The sequence below is a fragment of the Perna viridis genome, chromosome 5 (assembly GCF_037379345.1).
Source record: "Perna viridis isolate PV_CMFRI_1.1 ecotype Kerala chromosome 5, ASM3737934v1, whole genome shotgun sequence".
Classification (NCBI taxonomy): Eukaryota; Metazoa; Mollusca; class Bivalvia; order Mytilida; family Mytilidae; genus Perna; species Perna viridis.
Genome location: NC_142449.1, coordinates 34,144,771 through 34,171,714, shown reverse-complemented (window position 1 = coordinate 34,171,714; position 26,944 = coordinate 34,144,771). Strand labels below are relative to the sequence as shown.

At 35.5% G+C, this 26,944-nt stretch overlaps 1 protein-coding gene across 1 annotated transcript in view; it reads right to left on the bottom strand.

Annotated features, from left to right (window-relative positions):
- Positions 1-789: 789 nt before the first annotated feature.
- The window catches only part of LOC148617183 (uncharacterized), a 37,059-nt gene continuing 10,904 nt past the window's right edge, over positions 790-26,944 (bottom strand). The window contains exons 4-7 of the mRNA XM_088585112.1: positions 8,015-8,301; positions 7,441-7,775; positions 5,819-6,045; positions 790-3,659 (exon numbers count right to left, since the gene is read on the bottom strand). Of these exons, the coding sequence (XP_088441238.1) occupies positions 3,420-3,659; positions 5,819-6,045; positions 7,441-7,775; positions 8,015-8,301 (1,089 nt within the window). The 3' untranslated portion in view covers positions 790-3,419. The remainder of the gene's footprint in view (positions 3,660-5,818; positions 6,046-7,440; positions 7,776-8,014; positions 8,302-26,944) is intronic.

Below are 26,944 nucleotides of genomic sequence, written 5' to 3'. Positions count from 1 at the left end.
ATATGAATTCTGTGATTGGCGGATTGATATCAAAGTTGTGATGTTTGGGCGGGAGAAAGCCCGGGAGTGAAATTACCGAATTTATTTCACTATGTGAAATATCGAATTTTATTACACTGGGAATATTTCGATCATACTCTGCACTGCTATCTATATACATGTTATAAATATTTTTAATGCATTTAGTTCTATTTATTTTCACTAGTTTTTGGCCCAAATCGTCTATGCTGAATACTGATTATACCGATTTGACTGATGGAAATTTTATGCTGCCAATTTGTGTTTGAATATACCGAGAATAATAAACCCTAATGGTTGCAGAAGGTTTAGCGCTCTATAAAATCTGGTTTAACCCTGCTTTTATTTTGAAATGCCTGTACCAAGTCGGTTTCCAAGTTCCGATTTTTACTCTGATATTGCCATTAGTTATAAGGACGTTTATTCTTCTTTTTGACCAATGGCTAGATTTTATCAGTTTGGTACTTTTGTTATTACCCTTCATTAGGATACAATGAAGGTGAGCAAATTTGTAATGTAAGCATGATTTCAGAAGAAACAAGTACTATCTTTTAAAAAGACAGCCGACGCAGTAAAATTTGTTCTTTTTACTTATTTTTTTCTGTATTTCATTAAGGAAATAACACATGGCACGCAAATCCATTTTTGATACAGTTTTTCGAAAGCCACTAAATATCAGTATTTGGCCAATCGGGAAACAGAATTGCGATCAGGTGACTTGTGTTTCCATGGAAGAGCGTCTTTAAGGTTAAAGGGTAAAAAGAGAAACTATACCGACTGCGTCGGTAAAAGACAAAAACAACAAAATTATGACAACATATAGCACAATGGTGAAGTTACATAGATAATATGATTATGATAATCAGTCAAGTTTCAAGGTGCATGATGCTGCATCTCTAAAATGAATGCAATTATTCTCACTGCAGTTGCCAGATGGGGATGGTAAGAAGATATGGCTGTGACACTAACACACCTATATGTTATGATTGAAATGGGCAATGGATTATTGAGAGAAGGAATTGCTACAAATTATAAGCATAAACTAGTTAACTTTCAAGTATATGATACTTAGCTTATTTCCTTCGATTATCAATGATTTATACTGTCAATTTATTGATAACATAAAGAATGCACATTTGATAAAAAATCAAAGCGCCGATGGCGTTGAACATCGGAAGTCATGAGATATTTATAGGTATTTAAAAAACTTTAAAATCCGCTATTTTCTGTATTTCCAAACAGATTAATTATTTACAACGGGATCAGCGTTTCCACCACTAGTAGAACTACATATCCACAATTCAAAATTTCAATTGAAATGTCGGTTTTTTCTTTTTTTTTCTTTTTTTTTTTTGTTTCGTTTCATTTCGGTTTTATTGTGTTTCTCAATATGTAATCTTGACAACCAAGTTTAAGTTTTAAACGAGTCCAATCACGTGGAATCCATATATGGATATTAAAGGCATTAATAAAATATAATAGTTCACACTTCTATATATGTATTTGTATTTTTCTTAGACAATGAATGTAAAATATAATTTTTTCAATCGTATGTTGTAATAACGGACAATGTATTTATACGAAATAATCAATCTGATTCATTGGAATATTCATCCGCCAGATCTCTTTCGCGGTGGAAGTACTTTTAAGGCGGTTTAACATGTGATACCTCAAAAGTGCAACTTCTAATAAACCGTTCAAGGTGTTTTGTTGCAATTCGTATCTCCTTGGAGCGGTTTATTAGAAGTAGCGGTAGTGAGGTTTTAACATGTAGAACACTAAAGTTGAATTATATCCATTTTGAGTGATCCAACAGTCATTATATTCATTCTTGCACATGTACATCTGACTCTCAACCTTCCTTTATAATTCCCTCAAACGCCTTGAGCAGTTTATGAGAATTTGCGCCTGTGAGGCTTCAAACATTTAAAAGTTCGATTATCTCCTTTTTGAGTGCTCCGACATAAACCATATTCCTTCATGGAAATACACCATAGTAAATAGAGCATACTGATAACCATTTTTTTCGAAGTTGTTTAACGGAATAAAGCCGAAAACACTGTTTCACGCCATTTTCACGTGACTGTAGCCGTGCATGTCATGATACAAAAATGTACATACGTTGAATTTACGTAGTTGTAAAAGGTGAAAAACCAATCGGAAACATATGCTAATCAAATTGGTATTATACATACAACAATTCAATATCTATCTAGAGTTATTGGTCTTTTCTCTCCTTAGCTGAGGGAGTAAATGACCGATAACTCTAGGTAGAGTGACAATAATAACGGATACCAATATTGAAAAGTAGAAGAAAATTTTGTCAGCAAAATATTATCAAAAATTGTAACATTACTGTTGTAGCATTTACAAATCAAAGTGCTGATAGCACTGGAGTTTTTTTTATTCTTGTGAAAATTGTAGCATGAACAAAATTGCAGGTTTCATGATGTGACCATACATTTGCATTTTAAATATTATTAAGTACTGACTTTTTTCTAATATGTCTAAACTGAAAGTCAATCTATACTACTGATCCAACTTCACACACATTTACAAATTTTGCTCCATTGCACCTTTTCTCCCAATTTTAAACCTATCCAAAAGTTAATGTGCATTTACATTCAAAAACTATATTAACAGAGTAATCATTCTACATTATAATTATACTTAAATAAAACCAATTTCAGCTGACGAAAATAATTTCCTTAAAAAAATACTTTCAAAAATTAGACACTTTTATCAATTTGAATTTTCCCGCCAATTTTACATGGTTAAAATCACAGACACTGCTCTTCACTTCCTGTTTATAAATGGTAAAATATTTATGATACGATAAAGAATTTGACTTAAAGTGTGTTAAAATGAAAATGCTTAAATATTTTATGCTTCTACACACATTACTGTAAGAAATAAATTCCCTAAGTGCAAATTTATTACTAAATATCTTTCAAGGCCGAAAGAGCCCCTCAAATCTTGAGTTGATATGAAGACTAGATCTTAATTTAATTTGCGGAAATAATAGAATACGATTGAGCTGATTAATTGTCAGAAACATATTTTCTGATTATAAAAGGGGTATTGGATGATATAAAAGGAATTACAGTTGGACTATATTTTTTTATAAATGTTCAGAAATAGTACGGAGGTTCCTGAAGGATCAAAAACCCAAAAAATCTTTTTCATGATAAATGTTACAGAACCAGTACTTCCACATATAACACTGAACAACTTTGATGTTGCATACATGCAAAAGAGTGTATGGATTTTTTTTTTAATAACTTTCATTATAATAAATTGACGAAAAGACTTATTAACACACACACATGAACACAAGCAGCATATAAATGTTATATTTCTCCTTGAAATGGGATAGATGATACATTTTGAAAGTACAAATACTAACCATAGCTTGCTGAAATTATTAGAAAATAATTATGTGTTCGTCTACAATACTCATAGTAAAGGTAGGCTGCAAATATTACTATCAGCAGATATGAAAGAAGAACTTGAGAGCCGATCAATCCACTTATAACCATTCCAATGAATACTATCGCAAGTAGTTTTTCCAAAGAGATATAGCTGAACATATTAGGATCTTGAAGCCTTTCCTTGTCATCATGGCTCTCTCGTAAAAGAACCTTAAAAAAAGAATTGCAAACTTTATAAAATACATTTGTATGTACGATGGCAAGAGTCTGACTTGACAACATAAAACCAAAAACCGCTCAAAAAAAAACTTACAACCGCAATGTAATTCACAGATCATCATCGTCAGCCGTTAATATTTTCATGATTAAATTCCGATTTGTAAATATAACTGTTTTGTAAAGTTGGTGTGCTGTAATTAAATTTATACTGCAACACAGAATTGTTTAGTTAAAGCGTTTTAAGAGGCCAATAAAAAGCTTCGCCACCGCAGTGGTCGAACCCTGAACAGTAGGGGCAAGTGTGGACACAATATTAGTTTTTGACACGCTTAAGCATAAGGACTTACAATTTATTATGAACGCATCAAATGGTTTGGACATTATATTGCACAAAATTTTGAAATAAATTAAATATTTTCAAAAACAGACCAAAAATAAAAAAGTCGATATATACATATATTATTTAAGGTTTGGCCCCTTTGACCCCTTATGCCCCGTGCAGGTCCGGGTGTCAAAAGAATAGGCCTGCAGCAGCGCTAAGCTTGTCGTAAAAGGCGACTAAAGAGTACTCAGAAACCAACCCGGGGGCTAAGCGTTCTGCCCACAGAGGAACTGGGTTGTGTGCCCCGGGTGGTGGAATGGGGTACCCCAGGCGTGTTACATGCTGGGGTTGTCAGGCTACAATACTGAAAACCTGACCGCAAACCATAGTGGTGCACCGTGTTGGGAAAGATGTCACGTTCCTCGCACGTTACAAAACCCTGCTGTGGTATTCGATAGAAGGAACCTTTGCGCTCCGCAACAGGAGGCTAAATTACCCGACCTTACCCATCTCTCCCTTTTTCTAGTAGCAATCAAAATTTGTCCACTCTATTATCCTTGTGTCCCATCCATTTTTTCATTTTATCACCATCATTTCATGTTCATTTTATTGTCCATTTCATGTTCATCGCCTGAATATAGCTGAAATATTGCTGCTCGGCCGTTAAACCCAAACAATCATAATCTTTGTCCCCTTATAACTAGGAAACTGTAAAAGATATCTGTAATCTGATTAAAAACGCAGGCGTGGATTTTTATGAGGAATCCAATAAAAAAGAATTTTCGAAATCAGATTGACTTTTTAAAATTGAATTTTTTGGGGCTTTGCCCAACTTTGTCCCCCTTTAACTAGAAAATGGTCCAGACACATAAAATCTGCTAATACATTGGTTTGCCAGAATTAGATAAGGAAAACCATTAAAAAACGAACATTCTACATGGGTTTTAGCAAAACACCAATTTTTTACCCTCTTTAGCCCTTTTTTCTAAAACGGTAGGGCCACAAAGTCCAACTAAAATAGGAACCTTCCTTTAGTGGTAAGTAAGGTCTTAAAAATGTCAGAATAATTGGTCGACCACAACTTAAATCATCGCATGAAAACGAAGTGTACCCAGACGACGACGACTGCGCCATAGCATTATACGACCTAATCCGAATTTCCTCTGACCCAGCAACCCTCCTCTTCTTTATTTGGATATTGATCAATATCTAAATAAAGAAGAGGAGGGTTGCTGGGTCAGAGGAAATTCGGACTATATACGACCGCACATTTTTGCGGTCGTATAAAATTTACTCCTTTAAAACAATAACATAGCCATATACTGACTTTCTCCAGCTATATCTTCATTTCCCTAACTTAAAATGTGACCATAGTCATGGCACAACCGTTTATGCTTGGGATCAAAATCATCCCTTTTCTGCTAATGGCACACAAAAAATAAAATCATAAAATGATTTTCAAAAATAAAATGTAAAATAATTTTAAAGTTTTATTAATCATTTTTTTTATTTAGAATAAATAAAATATTTTAAATATCAGCACATTTCGCCTAATTACATTGTCCGGAAGTATTTACTTAAGAAGGGTAAACCTAAAACAATGCGAAATAGTACCGTTCTACATATACAGCCGTGAAGCTGTCTAATTAGTTCCCATAGGGATCCTACAATGTCGAAAAGGGGTGACTCACTGGCCTTAAAGTGGAGGCACTCCACTAATTACCCATTTTTTTAGTTTATACTTAATCAAATTTTCGAGTAAAGGGGGCACCCTCTTTCTTTCTTTAGATCCGCCTATTACTGCACACGAACTTTATTCTTTACATACCTGTCTCATTAAAGTTAGAACGGGTACATCAATTGTTGGATCGACGTGCTCCTCGAAGCTTCGGTCTCTGTCCATACCAGAATTGTAGTTAGTTATCCGAGCAAAACGGGTATCAGGAATGCCAAGAAGCTCTTTAAATTTCCTTTCTCTTTCTTGTATTATTGTGCAGTTGATATTTTCCGTCACCAGTTGATCAGCATGCGTAAGTACTCCAAAAACTTTTATATCTTAAGAAAAAAGTAAACAATACTGCTACTAGAAGGCTCAAAAAAGCTAAATGGAGTGTTTCTGGTCTGTCATGTCCGTCCGTCTTTCGATATACATGCTCAATGTAACTAAACGGTTCAATAGACTTTTACGAAATTAGTCCAAAAATCTCTTGTAATTAAATATGGTGGTTGCAAATAAAGTGCTGACCTTAATCGTAAAAATTATTTCTTTTTTTATTTCAAACGCGAAGGCAGCTGGCTTAAATTCGTAATAATTGAGAGGGCGTCCATACATTAACGAAGCAGTTGGTGGCACATGGCAAATTTTCTTATTAGTTTTTTTCATCCGTATCGTATCGCAAATGCATCCTGTTTTAAGCTGAATGTAGATTTTTGACTGCCTGCAAGGTTCAGGAGAAATAACTGACATATAAAACATTGAAATTCATTGAAAATGGGAGATAATTCTTTTATTTTGTGCAAAAAATTGGCGAGTTTCTTAGGAAACTTTAAAATCATATTCCGAGTCATCTATCATTGATTTTACAACAACTCTTTTTCACTATTTGACACATATATATATATCGCTACACTGCTCCATCATCGGATCAAATTGATACAGGGAAACAGGGCAGATATGTAAACGTATAGAAAGGTCTGAAAAATTCCCAACGATGTTAACTGTCAAACATCGTTGGGAATTTTTCAGACCTTTATATATATATACCATCTGTCATCCATATCATATGGACTCCTTGGTTTCAACATGGGAAGACTATTAATACTTGCAGTATAGAATTACGAATATTCTTTAAAATCAAAAATTGCAATCGAATATGCATTTACAGCTACAGTTTTGAAATTGCAACGATTAACGAACGTAGAGATTTCTGCCTTCCACAAATCGTTTATATACCATAACAAAGACCCGAAATAATTCCAAGTCAAAAATGTATGTTTTTATTCCCTTGATTATTTCTGCAGTAAACTTCACATGAAAGAGATTTAAGGCTAACATAATATGGAGTGCATATATCAAGTTGAACAAGGTTCGCTATTCAGTCAATCATTTTGATTTCATAATGTGTTTCAAGTGTGATATGTTGCAAGGGTGATTTCAAGTGAAGATATCACTAACAGAAAAATTGAAGCTAGTAAAATAGTTAATTTAGGGGAATATAGTTTCTCTTCTCTTGATTGAAGTGAATCTAGCAATTAACAAGGAGATTAACTAAAATTTTCTATCACTTGAGATGTATGTTAACAACCTAAGTGCGATACAATATTTAAATCGCCTTGTCAAACGTCTGGTTTAATGCAGTTAACTTCGTTAGGTAACTGTCATTTAACTAATGATTTATCCTTGAAGATTGCTGTTAAAAGTTTGGCATTATTGAACAACTTAATGAGTACCTTTCTCTGCGGCACAAATCGAGACCGAGTCCAGCAATGTGCTCGGTAAGTTTGATTCCAGATTGTATGACGAGACCACAATAATTCGATCAATCCTTCTATGTACTGATCTACGTTGGTACTTTAATTCAGCAATAAACCGTCGGATTGGATCCCCTATAGCAATGTCCCTGATGATGTCAGCGATACATTCGTTTTCTTTTACTTTTCCAGATAAAATTATTTTTAGTAATAGAAGATTTCTCATCGAATCATCATTTTCTAATCCAGTTAAGTCAAGGAATATTGGCATCAAAGCATTATCATCTCCCTTATAGTACAGCTCCTTTTCATAGCTGAAAATATCATTAAAATATATTCGGTGGTTCAATCATTTAAATGGAAATCCAAAACGACGCGCTAATTTTTGGCCCTTGGTGAAAACATTGATAAGTATGAGTTTGTTGCATATAGTATATTATTAAGGTGAAGTATAAGTCTAGTAAGCTATACGTTGAGGCGTCAAAATTAGACCATAAGTATCTCGGAAAAAATAAAAAGATAACAATTGATCTAGAACCGTTTACATGTGTACCTTTTGAACAATCTTGTGACCTGTCTATTATTACTAAATCGTCCTGTTCTGGCTATTTCTCTCCATTTATCATCGTTAAAACTGGCAAACACTGTATTCAAGAACGAGGATTTTCCACATCCTGGTGGACCAATAACCAAAACGTTTAGTGGCCGTCTGTTAGTGAAGAAGTCCACTTGTTTGCATTCTGCAAGTAATATCTTTTTTCTATGGTGAACGAATTCTTCTGATTTCATGCTGACCTGCATCCTGCCAGGAAGTTTCCGGAAATATGCTACGTTACACTGCTGTAAAAAAAACAAACCAAAATGGGTATTTGTGCGACATGCTATGATTATGAAAAACAGTTTCAAAAATATTTGTTGATCGTGCGAGAACTTTAAGGTAGCCATAATGGCGGGCAAGAACTGCCGTAATGGTAAACAAAACTGCAGCTTTTTGTGTATTTTTTCAATGAAGATTCGTCGGTAAAAAAATTGTTTGGGATGAGAAGTACTTAACGTAACAATACCACTAAGTCGGTCAGCACGATTCATCATCGTCCGAAAAATAACATGAAATTCAACGGTAATTAAAAGCCAGAGAGAGTGGAAGGGCATAGCATGGTATAAATTTTGATCTTGAATTTGTTTTGCAGATTTGTTACAGAACATTTGAAAACTATATGTATTACCTATTTCGGTTTTTATGCATCTGAGTTCCGATGAATAGTAATCTAATTGGTATTATGAAAAGTGGTTAGTGTGGCTTAAAATATTGAATCAAAGACAAATCAATTCAACGAAAACAACGGTTCTACACTACGACAACGCATCTTCAGAAGTACATGTAGGAGACCTACTATCGTGTCCGATGAAAATGATTCGATTCTCGCAGATATATAATAAACTATATAATAAAGGCAGAAGTGTAGTGGCACCTCACGATAACACTATTGTAATTCTGATACTAATGGAATTGAAACAAATGATAAACGATGGTCTGAAACCGCTATCTGAAAAGTTTGATTTAACTGTGAAGAACTTTGAAGAAATCGAAATCTTAAAAAGAAATTATTACAACAAAAAGACGCAAAAATCTAAATCTGCAAGATCTACTTTCAACCTATCGTGATCGGATTGTTCAAATCCAAATCAATGTAAAACTAAAAAACTAAAACTAGAAGCGCAAGAGCTGAAAGATCGCGACGAAAAACAAAACTATGACAAAGTGCAGAGAAGGTTATCAAAAAGACCTACCAATTGACAATAGGCTTAAACAGCAAGTGCCAAAGAAGCTAAACCTACTTATACTTATAGCTAACTATTGGAGCAAATACCACAATCTATTCCCGTGGAAATATCATCCCGCGTTGATACACAAATGGAAGACCATTGGCATGCAGATGAACCTGTCGATTATATCAAAGACACAAGTGACCATCGGACAAACTATTATGACAATGTTTCTGAATACACACAGTGTGAACAATGAATACACACAGTGTGAACAAAGAATACACACAGTGTGAACAAAGAATCGGACAAAAATTAATTGATAATACAGAAGCTTTTTGTTGCGTTGTTAGGAGGCAAACGAAGCGAATTCTGTCGAATAGTATACGAGCAGACAGGTCTTTTGCGTCAGATTAAAGAGCAGCGCGAGGATACACATAACACAGAGGAACTCACGTAACATTTATAAGGTTACTTAGAACGTGCAACAGTAGTCATAGTTCAACTTACTAAAGTTTATATCTAATTGTCAACATCAATTTTGGACGGTATTGTATTGTTTCCTCATGGACAGCCTCTTAATTTCTCCAGTGAAACTGCTGACATTTATTCCAATGACTATATACAACAGTGCTTACTAATTCCTTACATAAAACTACAAGTATGTATCTTCCGACGTGTCAATACCGAAGTTTTTAAAACCACAATGGAAAAAAATGTCAATGAATCTATTATCATTTTAGACACATGCAGGCACGGCGGAAATGGCTAGCTGAAGGTAGACCTCGATCACATACTGATCAATTCCAATTTTTAGGTAAGATGGAATTCCGGAATCGTAAAGGTTCAGCTGAAAAAAACTGGCGGGAGGAAAAAATGAGGAAATACAAAATGCTGCCGAAGTAGATATCGAACAATTCTACAAACGTGTTCGTCAATTTAAAAAAAAATCGAAGTTGTCAAACAATAAATTGTCCTTTGATGGAAAAGTCGCCTGTGACAAAATGTCTACAAGTGACTTACGTTGTGACTATTTTCGGGATTTATACTCAGAGCAAAAGAAGAATGACAATGGTTTTGACAAGCTCTCATTTAATGAAGTAACTAATAATGTACAGTCGTATTTTACCATGAAGACTGAAAGCATATGTATGAGATAGAAAAGTCAATTACTGTTGATGAAATTACGTTGCAGTTATAAACTTTGAAGTGCAGAAAACCCCTGGTCTGGAATATTATTTGTGTCGGAAAACAAGATTTAGAACACTTGTGCAATCTCTATAACATGATTAAGACTTCTGAATGTATACCGGCGTCGTTTCTTTACGGTACTATAATAACACTATACAAGGTAAATAATAGACAGAACTTTAAATTACCTCCCACGTACCGACGTGTTACGCTTACTTTGGCCCTCAGTTTATATACTCTCAAGAACATGATACACATCTTCCCAAATGTACTCTTAACCATGAAAAAGCATTCAATTATTATGTATTATATCATACCGAGAAACCACATTCATACTTAGCAGAGGAACACTTCCTAAGGTGCCCATTTATGCAAGTTCAACGCATATCAAACTTCTGTCACATCTTTTCCATCATTTTAGCTGACAACACCTCTATGTAAGTTTCATGGAATTTAAAAAACTACATGTAGAAAATACATGTATATGTACATCTTGTCTTAATGTACATTCGTATCTTACAAGTTAATAGTTGGTGAGTATATATAGTCAAAACCTATAACATCTTTGTAAACGCGAACACATGGACTTAATAAATCTGTTAAAATAACTACATTTAAACTAAGTAACACATCAGTACAAAATATTTACATCAACACAAAATTCAATAATTATAAACATAAAACATAATTTGGCAATCTGGGGGCTACTCGTAGGAAACAAACTTATTCTAGAAATCAGTATCTGGGAGGAGCCCAGCAGATACATGAAAGATGTGAAAAGTGAAAATACATGCGAGCTAAAAATTGAAAGAAAACAAAAGTACATAGTATCTTTGGGGAGCCCGGCAGATACTGTATACATTTGGTCTAATATCAGTACCTGGAAGGAGCCCGGTAGGCATGCCTACATCCTGAATCTTAGTGTCTGGGGGAGCCTAGCAGACATGCCTACAACCTTATCTTATTACCTGGGGGAAGCCCAACAGGCACGCCTACATCCTAAACCTTAGTGTCTGGGGGGGGGGAGCCCGGCAGACACGCCTACTGACGTTTGGAAGCTGTGGACTAGATATCTGGCGGGAACCCGGCAGATGCCACAACTGATTTCTTACCATTGAAAAAACTTTAAGGAAGTCAAAGATAACCTGGGGGAGCCCAGCAGGTTCATAACATAAAAGCATTTGTGTAATCTGAATTTGGGATTTTAATTCCAGAAAAATGGAATTGAAAACGCCAAAATGAGTATAACAAGTGCCCCCAAGAAGATTGCTCCACTGTTAATATGAATTGTACATTTAAATGTATGTGCTGTAACCCACTACAGTCAACAATAAACATCGGATGGAAATATTCATTGGATTCGTGCATGTATAATTGTATCTACTGAAGTCCTAATATACCTAGTATAACAGTTTAAAAAATATAGTTATGATCCATTTACTGGTAACAGTTAAGTCCCCACAATGTAAAAGCCGAAAAAAGGCTAATTGACAAAGTGCAAGCATCATAAAGTCTAGAAAAGGGGGCAAAAGGTTTTTTTTAAATAATTTACAAATCACTGTCAAAATAAATAGAGTTACTGGAAGTCTTATCTTTAAAGCTACATGTAAATCAGAACCTTGAATTCTTTTGATACCTCTCAATATACATTCTAACCTATCATATACATGAGAGGATCTTTTCTACCTTTCCTTAAGTAAAAAAGCCTAACTCCAGATAGATAAATCTTAAAAGTTGCTAATTTGAGATCTAAGGCTTGATAACAGTATGTAACGAAGTTAATTAATAATTCTTCATCTATAGTAGGCAGGTCTCCTGTATTTGCCATAACATACAAGGTGACAAATTGGCAGAAAAGTTGAAAACCAGTCTTAAGCTGTTGCCGTATTTGCACTAATAGAAGCGTTCCATAACTGTTCCTTCATACATGTATCATCAAATCTTTCCGCTGAATACAAGGCGTTTGAAATTGATCTGCCCATAGTGCTAGCTGTCGAAACTTTGCAGTCTTTGTTTATAATCGCTACTGTAGACATGTTGACGCAATGAAACACAGTTCTATGCCTAGCCCAAGTACATTGTACTACCCCACAAGGCTACAGCCATAGCTATGGGATATAACTCAAATAAGGCCATAGAAGCTTCTTTGTTGTGCAAAATCTGTGAAGGAAACATCCCTTGAAACCACATGGTACCATAAATACCCCCAAAAGTGCCGTCTGTAGCATCAGTGAATAAATGCAAATCAGATGCTGGGGTAAGATTATGATTTAGAAAGAAACGCCATTCAATCCAGACAGAAATTTCAACCAAATTAGTATATCCGATCTACATTCTTTGGCAAGATAAACGTGGTGATGCAGTTTTTGACAGTTGTGAAAAGCTTAATTAGATATAAAATAAATGAACGTCCAAGATAAATTACTCTGCATGCAAAATTGAGATGACCCAAAAAACTGAGTAATTGCCTCTTTGTACATGATTTTAATGTCAGAAATTTATCTATGATTTCACAAATCCTTTCGATTTTCCTTGGGTAACCGAGTTTCTATATATTCCGTATCTTATATTACACCTTAATATTCCAAACAATGAGTCGTTCTAACAGTCTTATGGGGTGCAATTGGAATGTTCAACTACCTGAATAACAAAGTTAATGTTGCCATAGTTCTATCAGTTTCGTAATTTGGTGGGTCAGTTGTAAGGAAGTCATCTAACCAATGTAAAATGTTATTCATATTGAATACATTCTCAGCTATCCAGCATATTGCAAGAGATACATGTACATGTATTTGGTCAAATATTTTCGGATTTAACCGACTACCAATGACTAATCTAGAATAAAAGTAATATTTATCCTCCCAATGAATATCGTGAAATGGCCAAAAATGTTCTGTTATTGGCACTAATTTGAATGCATCAGAAATATCCGTTTTGCATAGCCAACTACCTTTCCTACATTTTTTAATAATATGGATGGCTTGGTCAATAGTAACCTACTGCAGAGGAAATCTTTTTTTTATCAATTAGGTCATTGAAACTAGGGTTAGCTAAATCATCATGGGGTGCCGATAAATGCCCTGTCATTTTATTTTTATTCTTTTTGAATATTTCCCTTGGACGATGCCTATTGGAGTAATGCAGTATAAGTCGTAAGGTATATTAATAAATGGACCATTAATAAATGAAACCTTGTCTAATTCAGACTGAATATATTTTGTAGTGAAATTTGGGTCAGGCAAAGTTAGGTATTTTGTTACACTTTCCCGTGGCGAGTTGAAAACTTAATATGCTGTAAGGATTTGTTTTGTTAGGAAAGCAGTGATTGACTGTGGGAAAGTTGACTTATATGGATCTTTTTCCGAGGAAACCTAAATTAACGAAATATCCTAGAACACTGCTATAGTCATTCAGAACTTTGTTGTAATCTCTATAAATTGGCTGTGCAATCATAGAAACATTAGAATTCCTAACATTGTTAGGGCAAAAGGCCATTGAATGGTTTACGCTCTGACGATTTAAACAAATGATTGGCTTCATATGCAAATATATACAAAATAATGTGTTATTCCTGACAGACCAATCTACTGGCAATCCTTGATATTTGAGGTGGGCTGCAGCACTAGCACTAAAAAGCTTATGGTACTCATAAAAGCCATTACCAACATACCGGCTTGCCATTTCTATAATGTCTCTTTCAGAAAGATCAAGTTCAGCGCGTCTATATGGGAAAACCTCACTCATTAATGCTCTTGTATATCCCGAAAGCGTTAACAAATTCTGCTATTGACAATTGTTTATTTAGCCTGGGGTCGTGACGTTCATTGTCTTTCTACAGAGTAATGTGTGTTAGTAAGATTTGAATTGTCTGTACAGTTAAGATTTAAATATGCTCTGCTAAGTGTTGTGTCTTCTTGGAGTTATTCGGGAACCCCAGAGCTGTATAGTCATGTTTGGCTTAGGCTTAGCTCTGTGGTCACCGCCAGGTCTGGGCTTCCTGTCGCCGTTGACACGTGTCTGGTGCCATTTAACGTTTGAATGTCATTCGTAACAGAGTTCATGTCCTTCTTTAATGCGTTGACGTTGGCTGACAATTCTCGAATTGCACTGAGAAGTTCATTGTTTATATCATGATTCTTTTCATACGTAAAAAGAATCTGTAACTTTTTACACTGAATGAAACTCTGTTGTATATTCTGTACTATTAGACAACGAAAAAGCGTTCGACTGAATTTGGTAAGATGGCATGTTGCACAAACTTTGGAACTTAGGTATACTTGGAAATATGTAGATATTAATATATGTATGGTAAATGCACAAATCTGTAAGTGGTCATGTTCGATACAAGTCAATATCCATCAGTAAATAATTTAAAGTAGGAAGTAGGACAAGAACGTGTTTTGCCTGCCTGGCTCTTTTCGTTATTTATCGATGGTTTAATTCATTTCCTTGTAAGCTTTCCCTAAAAGGTTATACAAGACTGGCTTAACATCGTCCACAAGTATGCGAAAAAGTGGCGTTTAAAATACAATGCTTTGAAAAGTAATGTGCTAGTGTTTACTTCTAAGAGAAATACGTATAAATTTAGCTCAGATTTTCAATTTGGTGATGTAACTATTGACATGATAGACGAAGTCACAAACGCTGGAACTATCGTACACTGTCGTGCCCGAACGTTCGATAGAACTGAAAATGCATGTAAAAACTGAAAGGTAACTTGCACTCACTACACCTTAGGACTGGCGTTAACTCGAATGGCATGTCACCAGTTGTTCAAATGCCTTGTATGGAAGCCTGTAATTCTACCTACAGCTTTTTACGGATGTGAACTTTGGGTCGTTTGAACAAAATTGAAACATTTATGTTGAACCGACTCATAGATACTTTACTCGGTTTATATTGTGTTTTGACAAACGTTCACCAAGTGCTTCTTTTATAAGTAACTTAGGATTATGTTCGATAGAGGGTTTGATAGACCAGATTATAAAATGCTACATACTTACAATTTTGTATTACCTGTATCTACATGTCAGAGTTTGTAACACGAGACCTTTACCGACGCAGTCGGTATAGTTTCGCTTTTTACCCTTTAACCTTAAAGGAGCTCTTCCAAGAAAACGCAAGTCACCTGATCATAATTCTGTTTCCCGACTGTCCAAATACTGATAACTTAGTGGCGTTCGAAAAAATAAAACTGTATCAAAAATTAAAATTGTGTGCCATGTGTTATTTCCTGAATGAAATGTAGAAATTGTAACTTAAATGAACAAAATTTTACTGCGTTGACTATCTTTTCTTAAAGATAGTACTTGTTTTTTAGTACAGTCATATTTACATGGTGTAAATAGTATTACATCAATTTGTGTATACTTCGAACGTACTATTACTCGTGGGGTACCAATTTTCGTGGTTCTCGTGGGTATGCTAAACCACGAAATTCGTTTCCCCACAAAAAGGAGGTTTTCATTTATGTGAATACTGAAAACCTCAAAACCACGAATTCAACAATCCACGAACTTGAGTTTCTTTCCTAATCCACGAAAATTGTTATCCTCGAATTAAAGTACTTTCACAGTATATATGTGTGTGTAGTTATCTTTTTTGTCAATTGACTATGTATTGTATTAGTGAATTTTTTGCTTTTTTGCAAATTTCCACCTTTGGAGGAAATAAAGAAAATTAATCAATACTTTTAAGAATTTTTAAATTGTAATATTATGAATTATTGATCATATTTTGACATGCAAAGAAACTATCTGTTTTTGCTCTTAAAGTCGAAGAGATAGATAGATAGATAGATAGATAGATAGATAGATAGTGGAATATTTGTCAGATATGAATGTCTTCAATCATTTTACCACTGGAGAAAGCAATATTTAAGGTTCCAACATGCATACAATCATGTTTATGCTAATATCGAAATTTCCAAATCGAAACTGGAGAAATGTATTTACTATGAATCATACTGGAAGAAACGGAAAGGAAGGAAACCACTACTAGCTGAAATTTAGTCATCACTATCAGAGGGCGTGCCTGTCGTATCAATAACTGCTGTATAAATCTCCAATATGGGAGTTCAACATCAAGAGGAGCTTTCTGGTGGGAAGACTCTTATAATAGTAAATCCATATAAAGATTCATACAGATTTCGGAAGTCATTTCAGTATATTCCATAGTAATTCAAGACTCGAACCCTGCTAGACACCTATCCACTCCCTATCGATTGTTGACGTAACAAGCAATATTTAAAAAAAAACTTTAAAAATATGGTACGGTTCAAAATTCAAAGTTCAATAGCTTTATTTAAAGTCGGTACGTATAAAAAAAATTACAACACAAGCTCTTATGAGCTTTTAAAACCGACGTAAATGTTGATAAAGTTAATACGTTTCACAAGTCCGAATATGTAATTTACAGTGACTCACACATGGACAGCATCCTAATAATGTATTTATAGACCGGATGTTGTGTCTGTAATTAGATATCCTTTTGTTTATGTATTACACATCTTGATAGCAAGCTTGTTCTAATTGTTCTGCCTGTAAGCAGCCGATTTCAAGCATTATGAGCCTACCCGTAATAGACCAATTAACATGGTGGCAGCGGTGAACAACGTCTGAAACGTTGAAAATTAATGACTTACATGATAAACATTCTCTGTAAATGGTCCAGAAAGCACCCAATTTAATTCACACGTGGTTGATAACCTTAAAATGGCCGACACATTTAGATTACCCCCACCATTAGATGTCACTGAATGGAACGTTTCTGAAAACTACAATGAATGGAAGAGACAAGTCCTGATCTATTTAACAGCTAGCGGAGCTTTAGAAAAAGATAACGCTGTGCCAACTGCAATTATTTTAAACTGTGCAGGTCCCCAAGTTGTAGACATTTATGATAATTTCAATGGGCAGAAGCAGACGATGAAAATAAACCTGACAAAGTGTTTGAAAAACATGAAGCCTACTGAATCCCAAGAAAGAATGAGGTACTATACTCGGCGTCACATAAATAACATACTGTTAAAATTTGAATAAAAATATTTTCTACGACTTTATTGAGACCTACCGTCGTTTAAATTGTCTTAAATGACTTGCTCATTCGTTTAGCCAAACGGCTTCTCCCTGAACATTGAATCGTTAAATTCCGGTCAGATTTTAATTCTAGGTGCCAATATTTACATTGTAAAAAGTCGGCCATGTTTACAGTGATCGGGTTGCTAGGAGATGTTGTTTACGTTTAAATGGTTTGTCCAAAAACCGAAGAACCCAGAATGCATTTCGGCGTTATTTCGGATATCTCGGATTTATTTTACGCGAACAACGTACAATACCGAGAAGTTAATCAAGCAGACGATTGTCACCGGAGTTCGACGGGAACTTACGCACTTCGTTTGTAAACAAATCGTCCCGTAGAAACCAACATGGCGGATATTAGTATGGGATTTTCCCGTAAGGATTTGTTACGCATGATTTAAGCTAAAAGCGACTTGTTCAGGGAGAAGCCATTTGGCTAAACGAATGAGCAAGTCATTTAAGACAATTTAAACGACGGTAGGTCTCAATAAAGTCGTAGAAAATATTTTTATTCAAATTTTAACAGTATGTTATTTATGTGACGCCGAGTATAGAATCTCTTAGATTCTGGAATGTACCCTATCAGGAACCTTTTGACAATTTCTTAACTGAACTTCGTACTAGAGCAGCGTCTTGCAATTTCAAAGAGAAGGACAGAATGCTACGTGATAAAATAATTTTCACTGCTAAGGGCAAGCTACAAGAACTTCTTTTGCGAGAGGACAAAATAGACTTAGAAAAAGCAATCAAAATTTGTAGAGCTTATGAACAATCCCACAAACATGTCAAAGAATTGAGAGAAACTCCAACCCACACTGTTAACAAGGTCAGCAGTGGAAACTCCAACCCGCACTGTTAACAAGGTCAGCAGTGGAAACTCCAACCCGCACTGTTAACAAGGTCAGCAGTGGAAACTCCAACCCACACTGTTAACAAGGTCAGTGGAAAACAAATACAAAAACCTAAAACCAAAAGTTTTTACAACCATGCCAAACAAACACAAAACTATGACAGAAATAACATTTCATATCAAGAATGTAAATTCTGTGGCAAAAAACACGAATTGAAAAAAGAGAAATGTCCAGCATGGGGTAAAACATGCGACTCATGCAAAGGCAGAAACCCACTTCAAAGCAAAATGTAAAAAGATACATTCACTCTCTGCAGAAAATGATGAAACAACTCAGTAGAAGGTAATAGAGGAGGTAAAATTTCAGCCTTAATGAAAGTCAACAACTGTGATCGCTTTCAATTAGACAGTGGTGCCGACATTAATACTATTTGTCAAAAATATGTCCGCAAAGAGCAAGCACGTCCAACAACAGTCACATTAAGAATGTGGAATAAGTCTCACATGAAACCACTTGGAGAAACTGATCTGAAAATCATAAATCCTACCACTGGAGAAGAATCAGTAACTAAATTTACAATCGTACCTAATGGTCACATTAGTCTACTAGGTTTAAAAACAATTCAAAAGATGGGATTTGTTACTATATATAGTGAACGCTTTATTACTATGATAGATAAAAAGAGCTTGGTACACTAGGGGAGGCTACTCTAACTGTTGATGAGAAAATACCTAAAAAAATACTACCGTGTAGGAAACTACCACTCTCGCAACAAGACGGTGTTAAAAAGGAAATCGACAAGTTAGTGGAGAGACAAGTTCTAATCCCAGTAACTGAACCGACAAAATGGGTTAGTCAGATGGCAATAGTGAGGAAACCGAATGGAAAACTGCGCATATGCATAGATACGCAACCGTTAAATACTGCACTTATGAGAGAACATTATAAACTTCCAACTCTTGATGATGTACTCCCGAAATTAGCTAATGCCAAGATCTTTAGTAAATTTGATATTCGTGAAGCATATTGGCATGTAAAATTAGACAAATCGTCAAGTGAACTGACAACAATGATCACACCATTTGGACGCTACAGATGAGACAGATTACCGTTTGGACTGAAGGTATCGAGTGAGATATTTCAGCGGAAACTCTCTAAAGCACTAGGTGACTTAGGAGGAACATTCACCATCGCCGACGATATAATAGTCGCAGGATGTGGACATACTGAACAAGAAGCAAAGTTTGACAATGAGCGAAAACTGCAAAATTTGTACAAGCGTTGCAATGAACAAAATATTTTACTGAATGATGACAAGAAAGAAATTGGACTGACGGAAATAACTTTTCATGGTCACCAGATAACTCGTGACGGAGTTAAAGTAGATAACGCAAAGGTTAAGGCAATACAGAAAATGGCTATTCCGTCCGATATTTCAGGTGTCAAAAGATTATGTGGTATGGTTCAATATATGGCCAAATTTCTACGAACCGATCCGTGAACTAACTCGAAAAGATGTACCGTGGCACTGGTGCAGTAAATGTGATTCAGCTTTTCAGCGAGTGAAGAAAAGACTTACTGAAGCACCTGTATTGGCATATTTTGTTGTCAACAAGGAAGTTGTTCTACAAGTTGATAGTAGTAAAAGTGATCTAGGAGCCGTTGTACTTCAAGATGGAAAACCTGTCGAATTCGCATCTAGAGCACTGAAACCTTCTGAGCGCAACTGGGCTCAAATCGAGAAAGAGGCTTTATCAACGCTTTATGGCCTGGGGCGTTTCGATCAATATACGTATGGACGGAAAGTCATAGTCCAGAATGACCACAAACCATTAGCTGCGATACTTAGTAAACCGTTACGTAGAGCACCAAAACGTTTACATGATATAATGCTGAAGTTATTCCGATACGACATTGAATTCAGATTTGTGAAAGGAGTAAATCTAGTACTTGCTGACACTTTAAGAAGGGCTTTTTTGGAAAATGACACTACTACAGAAAGCGAGCGGCCCAGAATCATGCAAATGAACTCATTTGAAGACATACCCGATGCACGAATTCAGGAAGTGAGAAGTGCTACAGCTGAGGACTCTGGTTAACAAACTCTCATGCAAATCATAAACGAAGGCTGGCCAGAGGACAGAGTTAATGCTCCATACTCCGCACTGCCGTATTTTGAATGTCGTGATGAAACTGAGTATTGAACAAGGAATAACCGTGAAAGGGGAAACAATCCTGATACCTAAATCACTCAGAGCTGATATTAAAAGCTCATTTAGGTTATGATTCGATGACGAGGCGTGCTAGAGGAACAATATTTTGGCCTGGAATTGCAAGTGAAATTAAGTAAGTGGCTGATCTCAGGAAGCAAAGCCAAAAAATCAATGTGAACCGTTGTTACAACATGGCGATGGGGAAACGCCATGGAACAAACTGGTATGGACTTATTTGAAATCAGAGGAAGACTATCTTGTTGTGGTCGATTATTTCTCAGACTTTATTGAAGTTGACTATTTATATACCACAAACGCTAGTCAAGTAATATCAATACACAAGAAACAATTCGCAAGAATGGGAATTCCGTCGACTATAATTTCTGATGGTGGACCACAGTTCACTGCCAATGAATTCAAACAATTCACTCGAAAATGGGGGATTAACCATATAGTATCATCTCCGAATCATTAGCAGGGCAATGGAAAAGCCGAATCTGCCGTTAAAATAGTCAAGAACATGATTAAGAAGACTATGAAAGATGGTCGAGATCAGTATCTACTATGATTGCGAAATACTCCGCGACAAGACAGCGATCTTAGTCCAGCACAACTGATGTTCGGAAGGAAAACCCGATCAATGATACCGTCAACTAGCAATACAAACCATGAACCGAATACTAGTTTGTGATCCGCACGAAAACAAACTGTCAAGAAATGGAATGACAGATGAGCAAAAGACTTACCACCGTTAGCTATTGGTGACTGTGTACTTTGAGCACAAACAAGAACATAACTGGAAGTTAGGAAAAATGAAAGAAGGTATAAGTGAACGCGCGTACATTGTTCAAACTCAGGAAGGAGTTCCTTGTAGACGAAACCGTAGTCATATGAGGCCGACAAAGATTGTTGTGCATATTCGCGAAACAACACCTCTGGGAAAACTGATAAACAACCATAAAGCTGAAGAACCGAATATGATCACATCCAATGAATCACCGAAAGACACCGACTTGACGCATTCTGTGAGCATTGACAATGCGCCAATATCAGCTCCGAGCAAATGTAAACCATCCGCAAGTGATCATAAACAAGCTGAACTGATTTCCAGTCCGAAACGCATTACCAAAGAACCAGCTTACCTGAAGGACTTTGTGCGTTAATTTTGATATTTTTCATTTAATAGTTTCTAGTCATTTATTAGAGTAGTAAATTTAGTGTAGTGAAAATGGACTGCTATCACAGACTTTGAATCTTCGGATAATTGATTTATTAATGATGCAATAGACAGTAAATTTTACATATTTACTTTGTGGCTAAAAATAAATCTGATCGTTTATTTTAAGTTTAATGAAAAAAAATCCCATTTTGTTCTTTTAAAGAAAAAGGGATGTTGATCAAGTTAACACGTTTCACAAGTCCGAATATGTAATTTACAGTGACTCACACATGGACTAGGGAGGTCAGTCAAAATATGAAGTATAAAGAAAGTGTACAAGTTTGAAATAGCCCAAGAAATGTAACTTAATGGTGCAAAAAAATTTAAAATCGGTCAAGGGGTTCAAAAGTTATTACAATTTAAAGTTCAAAATTTTGGTCATTTTTCTTGCGAAGGCAAAAAAGTCACATTTTGGGCACATTTGGAGCCCAAATAAGTCAAATAGGTAAAGAAATTCATACATTGTGTCTTATTCATTTAAATAAAGCCATTTCATACTTTGATTTAAGTCATTCAGGAAACTTGTATCTTAGATACAAAGAAAATTACACTTTTTTAAAATTGGCAAAAAAACACTTTGGACTTAGTTTTTTTTAGCTGTGTCAACAGCATCGTGAATTAAAGTGCCATTTTTGGATATTCGTATTTGGAAATTGGAAGGTAGTAGAAATCTGATACTTTGCTGTTCTTTCAAAGTAGAAAATAAACATTTTAGGGTAAATTTTAAAGCTATTTTCAGTGGAAAAAATAGCGAAAGGTCAGACAAAAAAGACATTTTGAATTTAAAAGCAGTTTTTAGCACATGACAGTTATTGTTATTCTGATTAAATATGTAAAACACATTTTTATCGAGAAATAATTAAATTATATTTAAAAATCAACAACCAAATGTTGAAAAATAGGGGTAAATTGAACATTTTTGAAAATTTCAGATTTAAAAAAAACCCGCATATTTATGCTAATATTGATCAAAATATCAACATACCATATACTTATGTGGTACCATTTTAAAGCTTAGAATCTAAACTATCACATGAAGATACTTCATCTTATTTTGCTATAAAATGTTTAATGTGGATGAAAATGTGTTAGCCCTATACCTTAAATGAAGCCAGACGATAATCAAAATAAACATACATTTTTGCCGCAAAAAGTGGCAAAATAATATTATATCAAGGTCTGGTCAATTCTAAGATTCCTAATGTAGTCTTCTAATGTTTTCTTGTTTAAAAAGGGTCTTTTACCATAATAATAATCTCACTATTATGTTAAAATTGCTTAAAATTTCAAAAACAAATGCTGTTTTCCCAAAAAATTGAGAAAATTTTTATGATTACATTGACTTGAACCAATGCACATCCTTTCACTATGGAACTTTGAAGCCCTAGCTGTTTTTTCATGTGTACTATTATGTAAATTAAATGATAATAAACAAAATATCATCATTTGATTAAGTTTAATGAACTTTTCGAAGTTTTCATTTCAGGCCTGAAGGGTTTCTTCACCAGGATCTACTATGTCTGCCAAATCTACAAAAGAGATTGTGTACATAAGGACATTACACCTATTAAACATCATTTACCTTATCAATTTACTTAGAGTTAAATCATAATCTGGTTTGCTAACAATCTGAAAAAATGGAAAACTTTATTTGATGTTGGTTGCTCACAAAGCGGTTTTCTGGATTAACCGTCATCAGGAACGCTTGATGACAAAAAAACGGAGTTCGACGGGAACTTACGCACTTCGTTTGTAAACAAATCGTCCCGTAGAAACCAACATGGCGGATATTAGTATGGGATTTTCCCGTAAGGATTTGTTACGCATGATTTAAGCTAAAAGCGACTTGTTCAGGGAGAAGCCATTTGGCTAAACGAATGAGCAAGTCATTTAAGACAATTTAAACGACGGTAGGTGTCAATAAAGTCGTAGAAAATATTTTTATTCAAATTTTAACAGTATGTTATTTATGTGACGCCGAGTATAGAATCTCATAGATTCTGGAATGTACCCTATCAGGAACCTTTTGACAATTTCTTAACTGAACTTCGTACTAGAGCAGCGTCTTGCAATTTCAAAGAGAAGGACAGAATGCTACGTGATAAAATAATTTTCACTGCTAAGGGCAAGCTACAAGAACTTCTTTTGCGAGAGGACAAAATAGACTTAGAAAAAGCAATCAAAATTTGTAGAGCTTATGAACAATCCCACAAACATGTCAAAGAATTGAGAGAAACTCCAACCCACACTGTTAACAAGGTCAGCAGTGGAAACTCCAACCCGCACTGTTAACAAGGTCAGCAGTGGAAACTCCAACCCACACTGTTAACAAGGTCAGTGGAAAACAAATACAAAAACCTAAAACCAAAAGTTTTTACAACCATGCCAAACAAACACAAAACTATGACAGAAATAACATTTCATATCAAGAATGTAAATTCTGTGGCAAAAAACACGAATTGAAAAAAGAGAAATGTCCAGCATGGGGTAAAACATGCGACTCATGCAAAGGCAGAAACCCACTTCAAAGCAAAATGTAAAGATGAAAAGATACATTCACTCTCTGCAGAAAATGATGAAACAACTCAGTAGAAGGTAATAGAGGAGGTAAAATTTCAGCCTTAATGAAAGTCAACAACTGTGATCGCTTTCAATTAGACAGTGGTGCCGACATTAATACTATTTGTCAAAAATATGTCCGCAAAGAGCAAGCACGTCCAACAACAGTCACATTAAGAATGTGGAATAAGTCTCACATGAAACCACTTGGAGAAACTGATCTGAAAATCATAAATCCTACCACTGGAGAAGAATCAGTAACTAAATTTACAATCGTACCTAATGGTCACATTAGTCTACTAGGTTTAAAAACAATTCAAAAGATGGGATTTGTTACTATATATAGTGAACGCTTTATTACTATGATAGATAAAAAGAGCTTGGTACACTAGGGGAGGCTACTCTAACTGTTGATAAGAAAATACCTAAAAAAAATACTACCATGTAGGAAACTACCACTCTCGCAACAAGACGGTGTTAAAAAGGAAATCGACAAGTTAGTGGAGAGACAAGTTCTAATCCCAGTAACTGAACCGACAAAATGGGTTAGTCAGATGGCAATAGTGAGGAAACCGAATGGAAAACTGCGCATATGCATAGATACGCAACCGTTAAATACTGCACTTATGAGAGAACATTATAAACTTCCAACTCTTGATGATGTACTCCCGAAATTAGCTAATGCCAAGATCTTTAGTAAATTTGATATTCGTGAAGCATATTGGCATGTAAAATTAGACAAATCGTCAAGTGAACTGACAACAATGATCACACCATTTGGACGCTACAGATGAGACAGATTACCGTTTGGACTGAAGGTATCGAGTGAGATATTTCAGCGGAAACTCTCTAAAGCACTAGGTGACTTAGGAGGAACATTCACCATCGCCGACGATATAATAGTCGCAGGATGTGGACATACTGAACAAGAAGCAAAGTTTGACAATGAGCGAAAACTGCAAAATTTGTACAAGCGTTGCAATGAACAAAATATTTTACTGAATGATGACAAGAAAGAAATTGGACTGACGGAAATAACTTTTCATGGTCACCGGATAACTCGTGACGGAGTTAAAGTAGATAACGCAAAGGTTAAGGCAATACAGAAAATGGCTATTCCGTCCGATATTTCAGGTGTCAAAAGATTATGTGGTATGGTTCAATATATGGCCAAATTTCTACGAACCGATCCGTGAACTAACTCGAAAAGATGTACCGTGGCACTGGTGCAGTAAATGTGATTCAGCTTTTCAGCGAGTGAAGAAAAGACTAACTGAAGCACCTGTATTGGCATATTTTGTTGTCAACAAGGAAGTTGTTCTACAAGTTGATAGTAGTAAAAGTGATCTAGGAGCCGTTGTACTTCAAGATGGAAAACCTGTCGAATTCGCATCTAGAGCACTGAAACCTTCTGAGCGCAACTGGGCTCAAATCGAGAAAGAGGCTTTATCAACGCTTTATGGCCTGGGGCGTTTCGATCAATATACGTATGGACGGAAAGTCATAGTCCAGAATGACCACAAACCATTAGCTGCGATACTTAGTAAACCGTTACGTAGAGCACCAAAACGTTTACATGATATAATGCTGAAGTTATTCCGATACGACATTGAATTCAGATTTGTGAAAGGAGTAAATCTAGTACTTGCTGACACTTTAAGAAGGGCTTTTTTGGAAAATGACACTACTACAGAAAGCGAGCGGCCCAGAATCATGCAAATGAACTCATTTGAAGACATACCCGATGCACGAATTCAGGAAGTGAGAAGTGCTACAGCTGAGGACTCTGGTTAACAAACTCTCATGCAAATCATAAACGAAGGCTGGCCAGAGGACAGAGTTAATGCTCCATACTCCGCACTGCCGTATTTTGAATGTCGTGATGAAACTGAGTATTGAACAAGGAATAACCGTGAAAGGGGAAACAATCCTGATACCTAAATCACTCAGAGCTGATATTAAAAGCTCATTTAGGTTATGATTCGATGACGAGGCGTGCTAGAGGAACAATATTTTGGCCTGGAATTGCAAGTGAAATTAAGTAAGTGGCTGATCTCAGGAAGCAAAGCCAAAAAATCAATGTGAACCGTTGTTACAACATGGCGATGGGGAAACGCCATGGAACAAACTGGTATGGACTTATTTGAAATCAGAGGAAGACTATCTTGTTGTGGTCGATTATTTCTCAGACTTTATTGAAGTTGACTATTTATATACCACAAACGCTAGTCAAGTAATATCAATACACAAGAAACAATTCGCAAGAATGGGAATTCCGTCGACTATAATTTCTGATGGTGGACCACAGTTCACTGCCAATGAATTCAAACAATTCACTCGAAAATGGGGGATTAACCATATAGTATCATCTCCGAATCATTAGCAGGGCAATGGAAAAGCCGAATCTGCCGTTAAAATAGTCAAGAACATGATTAAGAAGACTATGAAAGATGGTCGAGATCAGTATCTACTATGATTGCGAAATACTCCGCGACAAGACAGCGATCTTAGTCCAGCACAACTGATGTTCGGAAGGAAAACCCGATCAATGATACCGTCAACTAGCAATACAAACCATGAACCGAATACTAGTTTGTGATCCGC